General features: G+C 44.7%; 1 protein-coding gene across 1 annotated transcript in view; it reads left to right on the forward strand.

The window, feature by feature from the left end:
- Window positions 1-24,238, forward strand: part of psda (pleckstrin and Sec7 domain containing a) — a 100,386-nt gene that overhangs the window by 5,304 nt on the left and 70,844 nt on the right. Inside the window, exons 2-5 of the mRNA XM_080782672.1 lie at window positions 11,972-14,684; window positions 15,383-15,497; window positions 21,411-21,748; window positions 22,637-23,007. Coding sequence (XP_080638798.1) covers window positions 12,150-14,684; window positions 15,383-15,497; window positions 21,411-21,748; window positions 22,637-23,007 — 3,359 coding nt within the window. The 5' untranslated portion in view covers window positions 11,972-12,149. The remainder of the gene's footprint in view (window positions 1-11,971; window positions 14,685-15,382; window positions 15,498-21,410; window positions 21,749-22,636; window positions 23,008-24,238) is intronic.

A 24,238-nucleotide genomic window follows, 5' to 3' on the forward strand; every position in this document is an offset into this window, starting at 1 on the left:
TATGTGTGTGTGTGTGTGTGTGTGTGTGTGTGTGTGTGTGTGTGTGTGTGTGTGATGGTTTGTTTGGAGCATAGCGTTATATTATGAATACACCATCATTCTACAGTACCGTTTATTTACTATCTTATCATCTCTGTTGGGTGGAAACCTCTTATGTCCAAAACTGTTACTTCTAGGATTCAAATTCAAGAATAGGTTTTTCAGGTTTTCATAGTAATCTGACACCTGCGATCGCAATAATCAATAGCTGGAGCCCCCCCAGTGTACATGCCTAGGATTTTGGGGAAAACATTTGTAGAAAAATAGCAAACCATATTTAGTGCAGAGCGAAAACAGAAAAGACTATAGTACAGAGTACAGTATACTATAGACCCGTGACATCATCATCAAACCAGGAAGTTATGCAGGAACGCCTATACTGAGTGGCAAAAAACTACTTCCTGGCCTCGACAGCCCATACATCCACACAGATTGCATTAAACAACATTAAACAATGTTAAACTCACTTTGCATGTTGCTTTGCCACTCGATGTGCCATTCACTTTAAGCATGCGCATACCCTCCTCTATAGGGTTGAAGTGGGGAAGTTGTTCTTATGGCAGTAGGAGGTATAGGGAGGTATTTTAATGAGTCTGAACCCTGTGTCCTATAGACAGAGTGAACGTTGTACTTTTACTAGCGCTCTGCGTTATGATATGGTACCTTGGACCGTGGCACCCATGCAGGTAGTAGTAGTGGCGGTGTTTGGGGCCTGTTGAGGAAACGTTCAGGTGCATGCACACACATATACACCCACGCACGCGCACACACCCACACACACATGCACACATACTCGCCGTCTTGACTGGATAAGAGGAAAGGCAGTTAAGTAGAGGTTAGTCCTGGCTGCTCAAAGTCAATTCACAGATCTTGGAGGGAGAAAGAGAGGAAAGGCCTGTTTCAACAAAACAACACATTAGAGCATGAGAGCCCGTTAACGTTAACCCTCGCCGACAGAAATACATAGTGTCATTCTTGAACCATGACATGGTAGCTCTATGGATAAAGGTGCTATATAAATGCACCATTTTACCAAAAATGCACCATTTATCCTATGTTTTTCACTTGCCTTTTTCTTTTCTCTTCCTGCGGACTGCGCCCCAGGCCAGTGTAACAACTGGATGTGGCCTCACTACAAATCCCATGAACCTATGAACCTATATGAACCAAGTCCCTGTCTTATTTCCTTGGAATTTCATCAGAAAATAACCATGGCCAGGGTTGCACGCCTTCAGCTGAGTTGCTGTCCTAGAGCTGTCTTATTTCCTCGGGTAGGTATGCAGCAAGGTATGCAGTGTTGCTTGTTTTTTTCAGCACAGAAACGATTGCACATTTTATCTCATCTCCACTGGGACACACCTCCTCTTGGACAGATATTGGTGGCCAGCACTGTCAAAGCGGACATCGCTGGTGGTGGCGGTGGGTGTGGCATCCCTTTTGTGTAGCGTTGGCATTTAGAGGTGGACGGTGGGTGACAGCCACTGTTCTGAATTTGTTGAGAGGCTTTTATTCTGGTGTCAGGCAATCTTCGTTGGTGCATTGATTGATTGATTGATTGATTGATTGATTGATTGATTGATTGATTGATGGATTGATTGATTGAATACCTCATTAGTCAGAAAAGTAAACAGCTCGTATACAGTCAGACATTCAGGCTATAAGGAATCAAGGATAACACAAAAACGTCCTGGGGAATTGTTTCCATTGTGGTCCTATGTATTCAATTCATCAACATAGCATACAGAATGAACACAAAAACACTACAAAGGAGAAAAAAGAAAACCGGTGGCAGTGAATGACACCTGCTTTTGATGGGAATTCACATTTAACCCCACTGGTACTCCCGATAGTGGTTTTTCCAGGCCAGTTTTTTTTAAAGAAACAGTGAATCACATCTTGGATGAATACCAGGGAATTCCATATTTTAGATTAACATTCAATTGGATGGTTTTATATACCACCACTGTGACTTCATAGGTGTTGTGGTAGAGATGGGTGAGCACACAATGCATGTCTGACACAGGTCAATAGAGTATGTATACCTCCCCATGTCTCACACAGGTCAATAGAGTATGGATACCTCCCCATGTCTGACACAGGTCAATAGAGTATACTGTATACCTCCCCATGTCTGACACAGGTCAATAGAGTATGGATACCTCCCCATGTCTGACACAGGTCAATAGAGTATACTGTATACCTCCCCATGTCTGACACAGGTCAATAGAGTATGGATACCTCCCCATGTCTGACACAGGTCAGTAGAGTATGGATACCTCCCCATGTCTCACACAGGTCAATAGAGTATGTATACCTCCCCATGTCTGACACAGGTCAACAGAGTATGTATACCTCCCCATGTCTTACACAGGTCAATAGAGTATGTATACCTCCCCATGTCTCACACATGTCAATAGAGTATGTATACCTCCCCATGTCTCACACAGGTCAATAGAGTATGTATACCTCCCCATGTCTGACACAGGTCAATAGAGTATGTATACCTCCCCATGTGTTCGTTGCTTATCTTTTTGATTGATGGACAATTAAGTAACAAGACCCTTTTCTTCTTTTCCTTGCTGTATACATTGCACCATGCTGACACCATGCTGACAGGCCAAGCAGCATTGGACCCGAAGGTCTGGCACTAGTCGCACTGTACCTTACTGTACTTCTGAAATAATGTGCTCAGTGCTGGGCAGTCTACTCTGGACAACCTGCTGCAGAGCTTAATGTTTTGCAATGGAGGTGTTGGCATATACCACACTAATGCAGTGTGATGATGATCTCTGGTGCAACCATCATTTGGCTGTTCTATTCTGTGCTTAACCACTTGAAAGGGCGGGGGTGTTAGACAGTGTAGGACAGATAGACAGTAGGGAAACTGAGGGGGAGACAGTGTAGGACAGATAGACAGTATAGAGCTGAGAGGGAGACAGTGTAGGAGAGATAGACAGTATAGGAAAGCTGAGAGACAGACCAGTAGAAAGTTGAGAGACAGACAGGAAAGCTTAGAGGGAGACACTGTGGAGAGACAGACAGTATAGGGAAGCTGAGAGGGGGACATGTAGGAGAGACAGACAGTAGGACAGCTGAGAGGGAGATAGTGTAGCAGAGACAGACAGTAGGACAGCTGAGAGGGAGACAGTGTAGCAGAGAGGGAGGGAGACAGTGTAGGAGAGACAGACAGTAGGACAGCTGAGAGGGAGATAGTGTAGCAGAGACAGACAGTAGGACAGCTGAGAGGGAGACAGTGTAGCAGAGAGGGAGGGAGACAGTGTAGGAGAGACGCAGGACAGAAAAAGGCTGAGAGGAGGTACAGTACTATGTTAACATACTGCATCGTGTCTGTGATGATCAGTGGGGGGTCGGAAACGCAAGATTACATAATTAGCCGCCGTGGGAGAATCCTTGATCGCCGCAAAATAAACGAAAATACTCACGACCTTTGATGACCTTCAAACCCCCTCCCCGCCCCCTTCAAGTAAGCTGCCCATACGGTCCTCTCTGCCATCTGTCTGGGCTTCTCTCTCTCCCTATTGGACAAGCTCCTGAGGAGGAAAAGCTCTGGCAGGATTGGTCAGCCACTCGGGCCGGTTGTGCGGTTGCGTTCCAGGCTGTCTCTCTTCCTTCCTGGGTGGGAGGAAAGTTGAGATACGGTGCGAAGGTGGAGCTGTAAGCTGGGAGACAGAGAGAGAGAGGGAGGGAGGGGATAAGAACTGTTGGCCGGTGGGTGGGGTGAACATCCACCATGGACGAACCTGGAATGAAAGGCAACAGGTTATAAGAGAGAGAAAACTCCCCAGAGAGAGAGAGAGAGTCATGATGGGATGTTGTTTATTTTGAGAGGCGAGGATGACATGAAGAGGTGAGAATACAAATACATGTAACCACGAGGTATATTCATGCGTGGTTGAGCGAGCAGGCGTCGAGGCACTATAAAATAGCAGATCAACAAGCTCATGGACGGTGACTTCAGCATGTTGTGCGACGTTGTGAGCTTGCAGATCCACTATTGTAGGTGCCGGACACCCGGCGTGCAACAATGTCAGGTTTTAGTGTGCAGTTATTGATTGATCGATTGATTGATTGAATACTTTATTAACAGTTTGCAAAAGGTACAGAGGTACAGTTAGTTATGTTAAAGGGATAACACAAAATGCCACGAGAGCTTGTTGCCATTGCGGTCCAGTGTATTGAACTCATACAATACTACACAAGAAATCATCAATGCTAGGAGCAGTATTAAAAATGAAAACAGTGAAGTGTAATTTATTTTGGCAAGCTAGAGGAATTGTCTAGGTGGTGCTTTTTCATGGTGGTTGTGAAAGATTGGACTGGAGTCACACTTTTTGATGGCTGCATGCATGGTGTAAGCTTTCCACCTTTTGGTGGCATAATAGTAGAATTAATTCATCCCCATGTTTGTCTGGGGGGGAATTTGATGCAAGCGCTAAGGTGTGTGTCTGTGTGTGTGTGCGTGCGTGTGCGTGTGTGTGCAAGTGTGTGTGTGCCGTGCTCATGCATTGCCTCTACATGTGTCATGTGTGTTTACATGGATGTGGATAGAGCAGAGTGCATCATGGGAAAGTGGAGAGAGAGGGGAATCCTATTAGTAAAAGGGCAGGAAAAGTAGGTCTAACCAGCCGGCTTATCAACCTGTGTGTGTGTGGGTGTGTGTGGGTGTGTGCGTTCGTGCATGTGCGTGCATGTGTGTGTGCGTGTGTGTGCGTGTGTGTGTGTGTGTGTGTGTGTGTGTGTGTGTGTGTGTGTGTGTGTGTGTGTGTGTGTGTGTGTGTGTGTGTGTGTGTGCGTGCGTGCGTGCGTGCGTGCGTGCATGCGTGCGTGTGTGAACTGCTCCATTTACTGTATCTCGGTCACTGTTATCTAGCCTACATTCTAATTATGTATTTATTGTCTCCACCAGGCCGAAGGCATGGGGAGAGAGTATGTTTTGCACTCCGTCAGGGTGTGTGTCCGCGTCCGTTACCAGCTAATCTAAGGCACCGTTGGTCCATGCCAAACTTTGCAAACACACTCCCTCTACACACGCCGATATAGGCAAAACACATGTATGTATATTACTCGTACACATTTTATCCATACATCACACAATTCGGTATAAACTATTTCCATAGTCATGTGATCAACGCGGATCTGCACCATTTCCCATCTTTCATCCTGATTCCTGTTTTTAGCTATAACTGCATCGATCTGTATACAACTTATGTATGGCACTCCCTAGAGGCCATGGAAAAACATTTTCCCTGCATCCTTCCACACGGTTATAGCGCCACCATGAGGCCGATTTCTGCAAAACACATGTTTTCACATTAGTCGCACAGATTTCATCCAAATCTCAGATTCTACACTGATTGGCTAAGATTGCCTTCCAAAGTTTTCAGGAGTGGCCCATTTTGTACAAAATGCTGCACATGTCCTGCTCATCCAGAATTCTATCCTCAGAGATGCTCTGCATTTCCTCAACAAAATGAAGAAATTGTTGCAAAGAAAAAATGTTTATATTACTCCTAAACATTTTGCCAAACATCAAACACACTCCCATCCTCCTGGTGGAGACCTGTGCCCAGAAGGGCACTTTTTCACACACACATTGTTTCTAAATAGTCCAGTAATAATGTAATTTGACCTATATATCAATATATCCTGAATAACAGAAAAAAGGTTGCCTGGAAGTGTTGAAAATGGCCTGTACAGTATAGCCACCATTGACATCCTATTATAAGGCAATATTTTCTAAATGTCCTTATGCTTTACGTAGCATCATGGCATGTCAAACTAGGGGGTTTTCATGATGCTGAATCCATTTCCAAGCATTAGTTTTGCACAAAACAACTCCTTGGGCTAAAAACGGCCATAGCCGTCTTGACAAATGTGATGATGTCAGCACAAGTTGCTGTGGCCAAAATTTTGGCCAAAATTAGATTGAGGTTGATCCTGTATTTTCCATAGATTTCCTGTACTAAAGTTGTGGTTGCTTATTTGGACTCGCTTCCTAATGTTGTTTTTAAACCAGTGGTTCTCAATGTCAAGGACCCCACATTAATGTGTTTGTCCAGTGTCCACATACTCCCATACTCTCTATTACTTTTTAGAAAATAGCAGATCGACAAGCTCACAACTCGTAAATAGCCGTGTAAATAGCCGTAAGTAGCCGATGTATTTAAAGTGCTCTTGTGCCCGCTTCTTCCTGGATTGTTTTCATAGACCTGGTTGCTTATTTTTCTTACACAATCTGGCAACCCTGTCCTCTCTCCTCTCTCCTCTCTCCCCCCCACCAGACACGGTCACCCTAGACCCTGCATCGGTATGCTGGACGACTCTTCCAGTTAAGGAGGATTCTTTAGTTTCCACTGACACAAAAAATATGACGTGCTCAGGGTGGGACAATGTCAGGTCTCTACTCTATACCTTTGGAAATACAACTGAACTGAATTCAATTCAATGTAATTGAAAATGTGATCCCTGCGTGATCGGTCTGGCAATGCCAGGCTAAGACATCTCACCCTGAACAGTGAACACTGACTAACACACTGTTCTGATTGGAAAACCTTGACTCGGCTATAAATACCAAAATAATAAATTAGATGATATCTGCTGTGGCCTTTTCTGCTCCATTGTTCATGTTCTGCTTGACGTCACAAACGGGAGGTGCTTTTATTTTGATAGGGAGCAATAAGTCGGTGTGTCGTGTCCACAGGGGAGTGTGTGTGTGTGTGTGTGTGTGTGTGTGTGTGTTTGCTTGAATGCGTGCGTGCGTGCGTGCGTGCATGCATGCGTGCGTGTATAAGGGATTAATTTTTGCCAGTTCAAATTAATGAGTCATTATAAAACTACTGTCTGGTTGGATTCCAGTCAATAGAAGAATGCTTGCACATATTGAACAATGCACATACAGTGTATGGTAGGCAACCAAAAACAGCTTTAGCTTTGCCTATAGGCTATAAGGAAAACTGTACAGTTTATTTTCTACAAATTGTTTTATTATTTCCAAAGATCAACTTTGAAGTGGTGAAAATAGCAAAGCTCATAGCCGGGGAGCCACAGGGCCCAAAAGCTCTAGGAATACAGATTAACCTGTGACCTTTCATCATACTTTTTGTGTTTTTTCTAAGGTCCACAGAATGAGAGGTCTGCTCTGCCGGAAACATTGCAAAAAAGAGTTATGGCCATTTTTCAAATTTCATCATACTTTAAGTAGCATGTGGCATGTGAAACTAGGGGGTTTTCATGATTCTGAATCCATTCCAAGCATTTGTTTTGCACGAAAAACACTCCTAAATTCGGCCATATATAGCCACATCACATTTGTGATGACGGCTGTGGCTGTTTTTACATGCACGACGCATGCGTTGAGTTTGTTTCAGAGATGTCACAGAGAGACAGGCAGGAAAGCTTGTGGCTTATTTCTAACCTATAATGTTTTCAGATACATATTTTTGCGAAAACTCAAGATTATTTTTTATTAATCCTGGTCACTAAACTGCCTCCCCCTGGCCAGCCGGGGCGCCTGATGGAGGGGAAAGGAACTGGTTGGAATAACGTGTTCCTTCCACGCACTACGTCCAACCAGGGAAACTCCCCCCTGTCAGGTGTAAAGGAGCAACTTGGACACTCAGGCATGAAGGAAGCATGAGTTCAAGTCCGTTGCTCTCCCCTTGTCTCCCATATATGGGGACTAGGTTGGTGGAGGGTGTGTAGAGCCCAGGATCACATTAGATGATTGACACAGGGGTGAAAAATGGGTTACAAAATCGTGGGATAAAAAAAATTAAAAAATAAAACAATATATTAATTTTAATTTTCATGCAATTTTCATTGCGGACACGCCGCAAGTTTTCGTTCAAAGGAAGTAATACAATTGGATTTTTGTATATAAAATTCCCATTGTTTTGGCATAGACTGTTATAGGTATGCCCATATGATATACTCTACTATACTATATGTGAAAACCATATTTTTCATTTCCTTACAGTCCGTCTTTCCGTCTTTAACCCATTTTGACCTGAGATCGAGATTCTATAGATGTCTTCTACATCCTGACAGTTTTCTGAAAAAGCTATGTTTCTATGTCAGTCGTTCTTCGATTTTTCAATAGCTAAAGCATATAATGCTAACACCAAAAGGGGTTCCCGCTAAAGCAGGCCTATGTAACTAGTAGCTTATTACTTTTCCTGAGTAATGTGCCCAACACAGTAATATGTAGCTACGTTGCACTAATGTCACTGCACTGCACAACACACATTCCTGGACAAATAACTATAATTCTCTGTAGATATGATTTATGTATGACAGCTGGCAAATGTTTAACCTAGAGCAGCCAGTTTGAAGGGTTTGTGTAGACTTGACTCTTGTTAAAAATTGACCCCGTAAGGTTCCATTTGTTTATATTCTGTACACTCAGAGTTATACAGACCCATCAATTTGTGCACTTAATTTGTTCAATTAAGATATTATTTTGTCATGTACTGTCAGTGGTTTACTGTATATTAACAAAGTACATTTAATTGATACTATTTATATTTTTTGGATGCTTTCAAGATATTCACTCAGCTACATTTCAAAGAGAAATACTGCACTTTGGACTCACATTTCTAGGAAGGGGAATTATTAACCACTTAAGTCCTATTTCAAATATTTAAAATATCCGATCTGCTATTGAATAATCTTATTTTAGAAAATTCACTATGTAATTTAATACTTACTAGTGCAATGATAGCGCAGCTAGCGCTTGTAGTGGAGTAATATTTTGACCATGGGTACTTTGACTGAAGTATACTGTGGTATAGTACTTTGTCCACCAATTTGTACTGTATGTAAATTACATTTTGAACCCATGGCAGGGCCAGTGTTGATTTTGACAGATTTAGTTTTAGTGTTATATTCCATTCCATTTTAGTCATATGATATTTTAGTCAGCTGAAATGATTTAGTTTTTGTCTAGTTTTAGACAGGCCTTGATGGCGTCGTAATGCCTGAGCCACTCGGCTAATGCTGAAATAGGCGATCTACAAGCTCACAACAGCTTGTAGATCGGCTATAGTTTCAGCATGCAACCGGACATGAAATGACTTGTCTTTTAGTTCTACTGGATCTTTTCTCCACCTAACATTTTAGTCTAGCTTTTATTTGTTGACGAAATTGTCAATATAGGCCTATATTTATAGTTTTAGTTTGAATCATCATAGCTTATAGTTTTTGTTTACATTTCGAACATTGATCGTCATAGTTTTAGTCGTCCAAATCAACAGTGCCCGCGGTGCAGACACAGCCAGAAAGCAGGGTTTGTAGACTTGACTCTCAGTCAAGTGTATTGAAATACACACCTTCCTGCTCCCATTACATCAGCCCTGTGCTCTTGTCTGCACGCTGCTAAACAATGAGTAGGAATTTAACTCAGAGTGTGCACAAGTTAAACACGGGGCTAACACATGGGATTTGACTGTGTGTATACCGTTCCATTGGCACTACGTGTGTGTGTGTGTGTGTGTGTGTGTGTGCGAGAGAGAGAGAGAGAGAGAGAGAGAGAGACAGAGAGAGAGAGTGTGAGAGAGAGAGAGAGAGAGAGACAGAGTGAGAGAGAGAGACAGAGTGAGAGAGAGACCTGTTGTAACCTATACGGAATACCTTTGATGCCAGGAATTCATACATCATTTTAGAGTATGTCACCCTATGTCTATTTCTCAGCCTCTGTATACAGTACAGTACATATAGACACATGGAATGTAAATAAAGAAATTGCTTTCATATTTATAACCGTCGTTCTAAACCAAAAATTAAACAGACTAATCAATTTAATTTCTTATAGATTTGTATTTAATGACCATTAGGGCAAATGAAAGTCTTTTTTTTTTATAGCTATACATTTTATTGCATGTTTCCATCTTCTACAGAAACTGAACTGTTTTTTACACTTATTTGGACAATTACACATGATCATCAGCTATACATGTAATTTATTTCATTGCGGAATGTTCTACAGGGCTAGTGTGTGTGTGTGTGTGTGTGTGTGTGTGTGTGTGTGTGTGTGTGTGTGTGTGTGTGTGTGTGTGTGTGTGTGTGTGTGTGTGTGTGTGTGTGTGTGTGTGTGTGTGTGTGTGTGTGTGTGTGTGTGTGTGTGTGTGTGTGCATACATGCATGCGTGCGAGTGCGACCGTGCGTGCATACGTGCGTCCGTGCGTGTGAGCGCAGATGGTCTAGCTAATCCTGTCACAAGTATTACATAATCGCAATTATTTGAAATTATCCTTGCAATTTTTTCCATTATCGTCACAATCATTTCCACCATGTTCATATATTTTCAAACATTTTCACAAATAATAGAAATAGCAGATCCATAAACGCAAAACGTTTTGAGCTTGTAGATCTACTTTTTCCAACATTCATGTTTTTAAAAAAATTAAAGAACAAAGTTATTAAATTGTGTAGTTATTTGTCATAACTACACAAGTAAAGAGATTGCTATAGAACGATAATTTCCGCGTTCCATTCTTCCATTCTCGCATCGTCATGTGTCCGGAGCCAAGGGCATGCTAATGTGCAAGCCTGACAGACAGCTCACACCATGTATCCCCCCAGAATAGGCGTGCAGGGGTTAAAAATGGTTAAAAATGTACCATGCTTTTGTCAAGGTGACTGACAGTCAGGAATAAGGACACTCCATACCTGATTACCTCCACTACCTCTCTCTCTCTCTCTCTCTCTCTCTCTCTCTCTCTCTCTCTCTCTCTCACACACACTGCATGTCTCTCCCTCCCTCCCTCTCTCTCTCTCTCTCTCTCTCTCTCTCTCTCTCTCTCTCTCTCTCTCTCTCTCCTTCACACTGCATGTCTATCCCTCTCTCTCTCTCTCTCCTTCACACTGCATGTCTCTCTCTCTCTCTCTCTCTCTCTCTCCTTCACACGGCATGTCTCTCTCCCGAGTGGCGTCCCCTGCTCTATTAATAGTTGGTCAACCCACATGTTCCTGCTGCATGCTCCGTAGGAATGACAGTGCCAAGGACACGGGAACGCCCCGTTGCCATGGTGACCTAACACCATGTAATCATTTCTGGAGTTGATCATGATGTTAAATATTGCTTTTTTAGGTTTCTGACTGGAACTCCACCGATGTTTCAGGCGACTTTAACCCATTCTGACCTGAGATCAGATTCTAAAAATGTCTTCTACATCCTGACAGTTTTCCATTCTGACCTGAGATCAGATTCTAAAAATGTCTTCTACATCCTGACAGTTTTCCATTCTGACCTGAGATCAGATTAAAAAAATGTCTTCTACGTCAGTCGTTCTTCGGTTTTTCAAAAATAGCAGACCTACAAGCTCGTAGCGCGCCACTCTGTGGCGCGCTATGAGCTTGTAGATCTGCTATTTTTAAATAGCTAAAGCATAACGTAATGCTAACACCAAAAGGGGTTCCCGCCTAAAATGGGTTAAAGACTACAAGAGAGTCGTTGACATTAGTGTTTCTCTTATCCCAGATATTCTCTAACTTTTTTGTATTATGTCGAAGGACTCGAGTTTGACATGCATTAAAGGTTTACCCACAAAATGACTTTTTAACTATTGATTACTCACCCTGTGCTGGTCATTGGTTTAGGAATGTGACATGAAAAATATCCATGAATTCAAGTATCCATGGCATGAGTAATCAAGAGATAAAAGGTTATTTTTGGGTGAACTATACCTTTAAGGCCAGTTATTGAAAATATCAAAAGTGTGGGGCGCGTACATTTCCAGAGCATGTTTATTCCAATGATCAGCAATCGAAGGGGACCAACACAGGTGTTGTAACACCCCAACAGGGCAGGTGTAGGACTAGTGAATATAGTCGGCTACGTTTTGGCTCGTATCGAGAACATTGTCATGACACCGTCAGTAGCTAATCTCTCTTCTGTCTCTCTGCCGTTCTTTAGGTTGAAGAGATGATTCAGAAGCTCTCTGATCGCTGCCAAGCACTCTGGCACACCATCAGATAACCAGAGGACCATGGGCACTTTGCACTAATAGCAAAGGTCGAAAAGCTGCAAACGCAGGAAGCAACACAGACATTTGGCCAGTCCTCCTATGTGAGGGACCCCCATTGCCACCACCATGTCTCAGACAGGCAAAGTCCTTCACCTCTACGTCGAGGTGCGGGCCGTGACTGAAGACGAGGATGGCAAGGAGGAGGTGGGGGGGGACACAGGAAGAGGTTCCAGTCACCTGATGATGGTCCACAGCCCAGACCTCCTCCGTTCTCAGTCACAGAGGAACGGCAGCTCCAGCCCAAGCCGGACCCCCAGCTCATGCTCGGCCCTCTCCCCAGACATACAGCACCGGTATGGGGCCACCAGCCAGAGTTTGTCGTCCTCCAAATGTTCATCCTCCCGACAACACTCTGTTAGCTTCCAGCTCAACAGCCCTGATGCTACGGGGTCTACCACCCCGTACCATCAGAGACAGCACCTGCCCTATGATGGCGCTGAACAGTTACTGCAGGTGCTCACGCCTGGGACAGCTACCCCTGTGCTAAGCCCCGGCAGCCCCGGGAGTCGTCGTGGTTTGCATTTGCACGCCCGTTCCTCGGACACAGGGTCTTGCCACGGAAGAGCGCCCATGTCTCCTCTCTCTTCCTCCGGGAGACTGAGTGTCCCTTCCACACCCACCAGCACACGGAGATCCTACAAGGGTCCTGGGCAAAGCAGCGAGGAAGCGAAGAGGTCTGTGGTGACGTTCAGTTATGTTGAGAAGGCCAATGTTCAGAATCAGAACATAGACAACCCTTATAACTCTGTGTGCCAAAGCGAGCCGGAGAACCCTTTCAATAAAATGGAGGAAGAGCCACTTCCTGGTCACTTCAGAAAGAGACACAGTGATCCGACTTGGCACGACAGTTGGCAGTACAACGGAATATACAACCCCAGTCCCGTTTACTCCTCCTCTGGCCTGTCTCCCCAGGGATCGCCCTCCCTCCGAAGGGCTACTCTGGACTCTGTGGCCAGAGAAGCCACCCAAAGGGCTGTGGAAGAATTTGGATCACCAGAACTGAAGCGTCGTTTGGCAGGCTACTCCAGCCCGGGGGATTGTAGTCCAAGCCTGGCTCGGAAGTTCGACCAAGCACCCCGTTGCCATTCATGTTCGGGTTCGCCGGTCCTGCCCCGTAGTGCCCGCACCCTGCCACACAAGCCTGAACTCCTGGACCTAGCCAGAGAAGGTTGGGCTCGGAGTGGTCCCGTTAACGGATTACCCAGAAGCCCCGCATCAGACCAGCTCTCCACTCATGCTAGGTTCACCTATCACACCCCTCCCCCTACGTCCACTGTCCTCCCATATAGCCCACAACGGCTTGGGTTTGGGGACGAGAGCCCCGTATTGTCTACGAAATTCCAGCCACCTTTACATGCTGGGAGACCCACTGACATCCAACATGAGATCTCAGTTGGCATGATCCCCAGGCATAAAAACACCTCTAGCAACCAACCAAGGAGTGGAAACCTTGCTAATGAGCAACAAGGTGTTAGTAGTAACAATGGTAACAGTAGCAATAGACAGCATGCTAGCAATGGTGTACAACCAAGTGTTAGTGCCAGCGCTAGCCCACGTTCTAGCCCACGTTTATCCAGCAAAATGTACAACAATTCCCCAGGCACTACCAGTGGCGTAGCTGATGCTGTAAGCCCTCCTCTCGTTAGAAAAAACATCTCTCCGGCTACAAGCCCTGATGTGGCTCGCCAGCTAGCTTTGGAAGCTACAACAATATCCAGTGTCTTTGCGGATCGGCGCACCCCCTCTCCTCGGTGCACCCCCTCTCCAACACCCCCCAGCTCAGTGGGTGGTTTCTCGAGAGAGTTCCAGCCGTATGCCACCCTCCACAGGCACAGCTCCCCGGAACGGCCCTCTTTCAATACGGACGACCAAGACTGTCATCTTAAATCAGATCCTTACCCTCACCATCCCTCCCGGCCAGGACAGACCTCTCCTCTCTTAGCCGCAAAAGGCCTCTCATCCCCAGCATCACCTGTGGCCTGTCCATCTAGGCTCCATCGTGTCTCTGCCAGCCATTCCCCGCTTCTCGACCATCGGCGCCACCACCACCAGCAGGACTCGTTGTCAGGCGACAAGTCCTTGGTCCGCCTTCACCGCTACCAGCCGCCACAGTACACCGGCGAGAGGGGAGGAGAGAGGCAGCACTACGAAGCCTCCGTGTCCTATGACGTGTCTCCCAGAGACAGCCCCGAGACGCCCAGGAGGCCGTACTCCAGCACCACGGAGGACGTGCTGCCGGTAAGCTGGACGCGGAGACAGACGCATTGGACAGAGGAGGAGGACCGACGCGAGAGAGACAGATTGGAGACGGGAGGAAGCAGCAGCGAATGCGGCGAAAGACTCTGTGCCCCGACCAAAGAGGAGTACCAGAAGCAGTATGGAGAAGGAGAGGAGATAGCGGCCTTCCTCGGAGGCTCGGGGGGGAGCAGGGAGCAGAGAGGGGAGGTGCAGTACCACAACGTCGCCGTGGGGCTGAGCTCCCACAGTTCCAGCGGTGTGACGGGGAGTCTGTCCAGCTCGCGGCAGGACAGGGACGACTCTCTGTCTCCCGAGACGTCCAGCCAGTCCAGCCAGACTGGAGACACTGGGTCGGGAATACAGGTGGGCTGGGTGCCCTTTTTAGCCATAGAATGAATGTCCCATACATCGCATGTATTCCATATACTGTAGACTGGCATAAACTGCCTTGGTTGATGTGACGTAATTATAAGCGCACCTGGCAATTTGTGTTTATACGCACTCGTTGAAGGTGGTTTTATGCCTTCAGTGCTGCTGTGAATGTCATCCATCTTGTATTGTACAGAGAATGTGGTTCTCTGTGGAACTAAATTTATATGACAAGAGCTGACAGCAAGCAATCAGCCATTCTAAGACTAAATGTCAATGTATTGTATTAAGTCCTGTGTCTTTATTTGTATAGCATGCTTAACAACAAGAGTTGGACCAAAGTGCTTTACAATCAAGAGAAAACAACGACCATATTACAGAGTCCAAGAAGAACTATAAACTTAAGCAGCAAAATAGCCAAGAACACTATAATCAGCTTATCAGAATCATCTAGGCTCTATATGTGTATGTGTGTCTCTTGTTGTGTGTTGCAGTCAGACAGTGGTTCCATTCATCAGGACAGCTCTTCAGCCCTATGTGTGTCTTGTTGTGTGTTGCAGTCAGACAGTGGTTCCATTCATCAGGACAGCTCTTCAGCCCTATGTGTGTCTTGTTGTGTGTTGCAGTCAGACAGTGGTTCCGTTCATCAGGACAGCTCTTCAGCCCTATGTGTGTCTTGTTGTGTGTTGCAGTCAGACAGTGGTTCCGTTCATCAGGACAGCTCTTCAGCCCGCTCACAGAAGATCGCCAGAGCGAAGTGGGAGTTCCTGTTCGGTCCCGCGGAGGACAATGACACCTGCAACAAAGGTGGATGCTTCTTCCTAATGTCTTTCACCTTCTTCACCTTGAACTCAGTATGGCCTAATCTCGCGTAGCCAGACAACTATTCCACAATCTCTGGATGCTAGTATACAGAGTCTGGAACTACACATCCGGAAAGCTGAGACAGGAAACTGTCATCTGTCCCTCATTTCACATTAGGACAAATTTGTGTGATTGTAAAGACGAAACGGAAGCGGGAGGAGGCATCACATCCGCTTGATCGCTTGATCATTTTCAGAGCTTCTGTGCTTCCGCGACTGTTTAACGGAAGCATTTGAAAATTGTGGAATTCAACAGTCTGGCCCGCAAGACTAAGTCTGCTTTAACCACTACTGCGTGACCTCATCCTCCCCCCCCCCCCCCCCTCTACACCAATCTCTTCTCCTCAAAATAACCAATCTACAAGCTCAAATGTTGTGTTGTGAGTTTGTAGATGGGCTATTTTCACAAGATGTTAGGCTATTTTTGCAGAATGTTCACCTGAATGTTTACCTATTATGACATGACATGCCCAGAATATGGATGGTAGGGTTTATGTGCAGTGCTGCCAGATTTTGCAAGAGAAACAAGCAGCCAACGAAAACAAGACCCCAAAAAAGAAACTAGGCCACATGATTACACACAGCAAAATGAGTTCATATAGCATCAAGATCAGATTGACCTCTTAAACCATATACTGTATGTCGGCTATTTGAAAATTTACGATCTACGAGCTCACAATATCTTGTAGATTGGCTATAAAAATATATATTGAACAAATATTGGGGATATTTTAAAATAATTTCCTGTATGGGGGTCACTGGAACAACATGGGATTGGGGACACTTCCGGACAAGTCCCATCCTTACCGTAATCTGTTATTGTCTCCACCAGGCCGAAGGCATGGGGAGAGAGTATGTTTTGCACTACGTCCGTCCGTCTGTGAACAGCTACAGTAATCTCCGGCACCGTTAACCCGGTCGATGCCACATTTTGCACACACACTCCTCAAATCATGAACGCAGCGTGCATTTACGTGAAATCTTTCACAGACTTTCCTATTAGGATGAGGAATATATACCACCCCTTTCACATTGGCCTGTTATAGCGCCACCAACAGGTGGATAGAACAAATGGCACCCTTTTCACATTGGCCTATTATAGCGCCACGAGGAGGCCACAACCTGACCTGCCCTGTTGGACATTTGAGACCTGTGCCCCGAGGGGCACTTTTTCTAGTTATATCTATTAACCTTCTCTAGCACACTGTATAGCTCTGAGCAGGGAGGTCGGGGTTTATCGGCCGTTTGCCTTTTACGACAGCACATTTGGGAAAACACTTATTTTTCTTTTACCACTGGTTAATGTTTAATAACCATAAGATTACGGTAAGAAAAGCACTAGTCCAGAATTGTCCTTTAACTTTGACCTGCGAAAAGACACCACTCAGACATGATGCTCAACCAACACACAGAGAGCGGGGCCGACCACTCGATCGCTCTGACTCATTTACAATGATAATCCCGCTTACAAACAAAACTTCCGGTCCTCTTTAATCTAATCGTACGCCACAGCGCGTGAGTCATTTCCACCCTGCAAATCCTTATCTGATGATCGCACCGATAAGCATCATCAACCACTGATTCCGAGGAGAGCTGATTTCACGAATTAGTTCCACCCTAAAAGTCTTTACACACCGGGGAGGGTGCGTGACAAATAAACAAATGTGGAATAGCAGAATACGGAATACTAATATTAAGCAATTCTACATAATTGATGCTTCATTCATAGACGTTTTTGATGCCTTCATTTGAGGTGTGGAAGCTTTGGGAAATCTGTCTGGTTTCGAATAGAAATTGGGTTGCTTCATCAGTGAGTAATATTCATGTTCAAAGACATGTGTTAATATTCATGCAGAGAAGGTTTGCTAGTATAGATTAAAACAACAGAGTCATGGCAATATTTGCACATGTGTTTGACAGCATGCACTGTAATCAGTGTTGGATTTGTGTTATTGTGCATTTTAAGACATTTAACATTCTCAGAGTATAATTACGTTAGGTTCAAGTGGTTAATGTCAAACAATAAAAAATAAAATAAAAAGATTCACACAAAGATTTGGCGGCCCCTGTCTAGTAACTCAGAGGACCCAACTAGGTGTCCTGGATCCCCTGTAGGATAGACTCACCTCACCCTGTGTGACTGTCAGTGTAAACAAGAGTACTCCACTAAGCCTATTAGTTATGGCTTAACCCAGACACCGGGCAGGAATTAGTTTACTATACTAAATAATCTGAATAGTGGAGCCTGCTCTCTCCTTTTCTCGGTCTGTCTATAGCTCCCCCCCCCCTCCCCTCGCTCTCTCTCTCTCTCTCTCTCTCTCTCTCTCTCTCTCTCTCTCTCTCTCTCTGAGTTTTCGGAGTTGAGGGGTCGTTACAGTATGTAGTGAGGTGAGGACAAGTTTCCATATATACTTCAGTGCTTCTCAAAGTGGGGTCCGTCCGGGGACCCCCAGGGGTCCTTGAGGGGGTTCCAGGAGATCTCACTGCTAAGGTATTGATATAGTTCTGTAACTCTGAGTGTGTACAAAGTACGAATGGAACCTAATTTGCTTCCATTTGTACAGGGGTCTAATGCAAACGTTTTGGTTCCCAAACGTTTCAGCTCGAGACACAACATATGGTGTCTCCCCAGGCCTGGACCCAAACTTACACAATATATATTATGAAGTAACCACTTTAAACACTATTTAACTTGCTATTATGAGCCAATAATAGTAATTTACCTTATTGATAATCTTTACCATATAATATTTTATTTTTTCACGAACCAATTTATAACCCCATATATACTGGCTGTTATGTGACAATAAAGTTGATTCTGAAATTGTGAGTTGTGTTACACTATCATTTTGGAAAACAAAACAAGAACGACAGATTAGAGTAGTGCAGCTAGGACAGGTGCATTCTGTCAGCAGTCATGTCACAGTGATTAGTCTCTCCATCCAGACTGTTGAAAAAAAAAAAAAAAGAAGAAGCTTCCGCTATTCGAAGATTGTGGAATAGTAACCTGGCTCAGAGAGACTGGTCTTAACCCAACATTCTGCCAGCATTACATCAACCTGCTCGATCACATTCCTGGTTCTTCTATTGTCTACTACAAGCTCACTAACACGTCACGTGAGCTTGTAGATCGGATGTGCTTGCCTATTTTTTTGCACAATGTTTGTCTATTATGTCATGCCCAGAATAGTGACTCTGAGGTTAAGAAGACTATTGCATTGTTCTCTTGTGAGCATTATATATAGGCTCGGTTGTAAAGCCATTTCCAGGTTTGTATTTCCCAAGGCTGGATATAGATAGATAGATAGATAGATAGATAGATAGATAGATAGATAGATAGATAGATAGATAGATAGATAGATAGAACTCTTGAGAGCGTAACATGAAACCAAATCGATTTTCATTTTACACTCTCTGATTTACAAGCCACCATTGCTATAGCTCCGTTTGGAACCTCATATCTACGCTTTAGCTCAGAGAAGAGGTTCCCTGTCAGGATAAAAACACATGATGTACATGTACAGTATGTTTGTCCTGGCCTGCCCTGCACTGTGTGCAGCCAGACGAGCCAGTACCCAACAGTCAGTAGAGGGCAGCGTTGCACTTTAAACGGCCGTCTAGTCTAGCCCGGAAACACAAAAGAAGTGTTGCTGTTGCATTGTGGGAGAAGCAGTCGTGTTGTGATGCACAGTAGTAGTTCAGAGAGAGAGAGAGCAGAGAGAGAGAGCGCTCTAGCTCGGCATAGCAGCACAGCTGCTTCAGACTAGGAACAACAACAATACCATGATGATGCATTAACCTCAGAGAAACTACACCATAGCGCTGTTTAAAAGCCCATACAAACGCAGCGTGTCATGCCGTGGAGTGGCTGTGGAGGGAAGTGTGTCGGCGTGCGGGACAGAGGAAGCAGCAGTACATAAAGGCTTGTTGCTCCACCAGGGGAGCGGGTAGCCCAGCAGAGCGTAGCCCGGGAATAGAGGTAGGCTAGCGGGCAGAGCAGCAGCCAGGAGGAGACCCCTGTGGGTGGTCTGGCTGTCTGTGTGTGTCGGGAGAAAGAAGAGTCCCAGCCTGGTTGGAGAGGAGAGGACAGAGGAAGGTGGATGGATGACTTTAGCGGCTCTGTGTTTGTGTCCGTTACGGATAAATGAAGGTAGGAACATTATAGGAACTGGGAAAGCAAGCGCCATGGCAACGGCTGGCTGTGTCGCCACACAGTGATGGATGATGCTAAGTTTGTGCGCGCGCGCGCGTGTGTTTTGTGTGTGCGCGCGTGTTCGCGTGCGTGTGTGTCCTCCATCTGTCCCTGTCCTGCTTTTGTTTCTGTTTTTATTTCTCTTTCTGTTCTGTCTGCTTCTCTTTCTTTCTGTCTGAATGTGCGTGCATGCGTGCGTGCGTGTGTGTGTGTGTGTGTCTATATTTGCCATCACTTTTTCATATCATGCCAACAATGATTTGATATATCCGACTTAAGTATCCTCCGGGGTACTGGGAAAAGGGGAAAGCTAAATATATCATCAAAGATGCAACGCAATAGCAATCAATATATAACAATCAATATTACCTCATGCCATCATTATGGAATACTCCAGTCAGTGCTTCTCAAACATTTTCATTTCAAGGGAATCCTAATAGACAATTTGTTGTGTTAAAAACGTGCACAAATATTCCAAAGGGTCACGGTTTTTACTCCGATTGGCCCCGGACCCCACTGAAACGTCTGACTCAGAGTGGCTCATACTTAATAGTATGACATCATGTGACAGACAACAATGACATCTATGTACAGCTCAAACAAAAATACCTGTTGTGTGAAAACCATGACTACAGACTACAGGCCATTTGTAGCCTAATTTTAGGGTGAATCACACGAACATTCCCAAGGTTACTGGCAGATATAAAATGGTTGGAAAGAAGTCAGAGATTATGCAATTTAATGTAACGACAACCGTGTTGTGGGGTGAGAATATTAGCATCATGAATTGTGGACAAACACGCCTGCTAAAGTATATTTTATAATTCACCCATTTATGTAGAAATGAGCTCAAAGTTATTTGTAAATTGGGTGCTTAAAAAAATAAATAAAAAATCCTCAATTCAAATAATGCATACCACTAGTCTTTTGCTATATCTGTATGAATATTGATATGTATTGTATATGTCTATTCCATGGTCTTGAGTTAACTAAATGATGATGAGAGAGAGAGATCATTTGTCCGCTCAAGTATAGCACTTTAGAACAAACACCTCAGCTCTGTGTGTAATTGTTGTCTCTGCTCATCCATAGCAGTCGTGTGTGTGTGTGTGTGTGTGTGTGTGTGTGTGTGTGTGTGTGTGTGTGTGTGTGTGGCTGTGCTGACATGTTAGCCTACATGTGCAAGTAAGTAGAGACACATTTGCAGCAGATAAAAATAGCAGCAGATATAGAACATACACGCAAGTATTGCTGTGTTGTTCGTGTTTCCACTAAGCCTGTCACTATGATCGCCTAATCGCAATTTTCTTTTTAGATAATCACAATTCTATTGCATTATCATCATAATAGTTAACATAACATTTGAAATTTTCATTTCAAATGTTCTCCAGAAATAGCAGATCTACAAGCTTACAACGTCACAACGTGTTTAACCCTTTTCCATTAAGACCTGAGGACGATTCTAAAAAATGTCTTCTAAAACAGTTTTCGGAACACTGTATGTTGCTATATATTCTCAAGGTATTTGACCACCGACCCCCGTCTCAAAATATTTCCGGGACTCCCAGAAGCAAATATTATAAATGTACGGAATGTAATAAAAATACATCATTGAGTTTTAAGTCTATGAAATAATATAACAATTTCCCTTCTCTTTTTTTCCAGACGCCCCGTCCGCGACCCCCCCGCTCAGCAAGACCCCCAGCCCCGCCCCCACCCCTCCCACCTCCCTGCGCCTCAAACCCAGCGGTCCGGCCAGGGGGGCGAGCAGGGGTGGCGGCCACGGGCAGGATGCCGCCGAGGGAGGTCCAAGGTCGTCGTACCACCATGTGCAGCAGATCCAGGTGGAGCTGCTGAGCCCCGCCCCCTCGCCGCGGGCATTGCCGGGCCGCCACGCCCCCCACCCCGCCGCGACGGGCATCATTCTGCGGAGCATCAAGTACTCTGAGACGGACCTGGACGCCGTGCCGCTGCGCTGCTACAGAGAGACCGATCTGGACGAGGTGACGCTGGCTTTTTGCTTTGTGGCTTTTCTGCCTTTATTGATAGTATCAAGTGACGATAGACAGGAAAGAGGGAGAGAGAGAGAGAGAGAAGGGGAGAGACATGCAGCAAAGGTCGTCATGAACAGGACTCGAACAATGCGATGCACTGTCATGGTGCCAGCGGGCGCCCACAGTGACGCTAGCTTTTAACCAGTGTTCATTTTGTTGATTGATTGATTGAAATATTTATTAACAGTTTGCAGAATTACAGTACATTTCAAGCACAAACTCAATACATAGACGGTTAACTGTGAGTGGACGACCCAATTAAGCATTACACTTGTTTACAAGAGTGTCCACCATGTTCAATTCATCAAAACATTTAGAGACGTACAAATAGACACTTCTATATAGTCAAAGAACCGAACAGGTAAAAAAGGGAAGACTAAAGCCCAAACCACACCAATGGGTTGCCATGAAACTCCCATGTAGACGCATGTAGTTGCAAGCAACCATTGCATTGAGCTAATTGACCCGACCACAGCCTCCTGCGACAGAGAAACGGCCATCTTTTTGAAAGGTTGTATAGCAACATACTGCACTGTATTTCAGAAAGTCAGGATTTAGAAGGCGTTTTTATGCCTCAGTCAGGTCAGGTCTAAATGTGATAAACAAGTGAAACTGGAAGTGATTGAAATGAGCAAACAACTTTGTAAATGGAACACATTAACATTAAACCTGAACTACCTGATACATGGATAATAATCTGTCTTTGGCTAAAGATTGGCTAAGATGAAAGAGACGGGGGGAGACCGCTGTTACTGAACGAACACTTCTGTGTCTCTGATGTAAAGTTTATGATCGCCGACACAGAGGAACCTGAACAACCTCTCCGTCCATCTCCAGGTGATCCGGGCGGAGGCCGAGGCGGAGGATCTGGCGGCCATCACCGCCTCACGGGTGGAGGTGGAGGAGGAGGAGGAGGACGACATGGAGGACGGGGACTCTGCCTTCGGGAGCAACCGCAGCGTGCAGGGAGGAGGGACGGCGGGGGGTTCGAGCCCCCCAGGCCCTAAGGGTCATCATCACGATGACGGAGGAGGAGGGAGGCAGCTAAGGAGGGTGGAGAGTAAGGGGGATGAGGAGGAGGTGGATGAGGAGGTGGAGGAGGAGGAGGAGGGCGTGGCGAGCTGGGCCAGCGTCCGCATGCAAGGCTACATGAAGAGACAGTGGACTACCAGGGAGCAGGACGAGGCCTACAGTCTGATGCTGAAGGGGTGAGAGACAGAGAGACATTTAGTTTAGTCATGGTCTTTTGAATGCAATTTAATTTAGTTTTAGTCATTTTACATTTAGTCATCCGAAAAGTTTTAGGTTTAGTCTGATTTTAGTCGACTAAATCTGCAGTCGATTTTGTCGACTAAAATGTATAACAATTTCATATGCTTGGCCTGGCAGCACATTTGAAATGGGAAAAACACATGGAGGTGTTTTTCCTCCGCTGCCAACATTCATTATGTAAACATTCATAACAGAAATGTACTTTTCTTATTTTGTTTTGTCTTTTTCAACAGCCACCAGCGTTTGGTTAGTTCATCCATCCCTACTATCAATAATAATAACAATAATAATAATAATAATAATTATGATATGTTACTATCCACACCCGTTTTGGCATCACGCACTACAATTTACTGACCACAATAGTCCACTATTATCCCAAAAGGAACGACCTTATTCAAGACAGCTGGCCTTGTACGCAAGTACAATCTATTCTAGGCAAGGAGGCAGAGAAGGGCACATGTGGTCTCTCAGCACGCACACACACACACACACACACGCACAATAGTGCTGCATGATTCTAGCTCAAATGTGAATCTCAATTTTCCTCCACAAGAATTGAGATCACGATTCTCACACGATTCTAATTGTTGAAAGTATTTATTTTCTTTAGTCTAGTTGCTGGATATTACTACATTCAAAATGTAGCACCTGGAGCCAACTACTGTGGCGTTAAACAGACACCATCAATGTGCTTGACTTAAACCTCTCTTAAAGTAAATAAAACCGATGCTGCACGATTCTTGCTCAAATTTAGAAATGATATTGCATACCTGTAGATGTCTGAATCACGCACTAACGCACATGTCTACATACCAGTTTCTTCCTCCACTAATACTACTACTACTACTAGTATTATGTACTGCTACTACTACTACTACTACTACTTACTATTATGTACTACTACTTCTACTACTTCTACTAGTATTGTATTTGTACTTATAATCATCAAATTGGCATTCAATGTACTTTACACAGAACATCAAGGAAACACAATTATACAATGCTTGCATGAAACAAAATAAGTCAAACAGAACAGATACCGTTACAGTGCAGAGTGGCAGCAGATCTGCAGTTTTCTTGGAGTTTGTTCCAGATATACTGTATGTGGCGTATAAAAACTAAATGGTGCTACTACTACTACTACTAGGCATGTAACGATATCAA

Source organism: Protomyctophum bolini (genome assembly GCF_963924005.1).
Source record: "Protomyctophum bolini genome assembly, chromosome: 14".
Lineage (NCBI taxonomy): Eukaryota > Metazoa > Chordata > Actinopteri > Myctophiformes > Myctophidae > Protomyctophum > Protomyctophum bolini.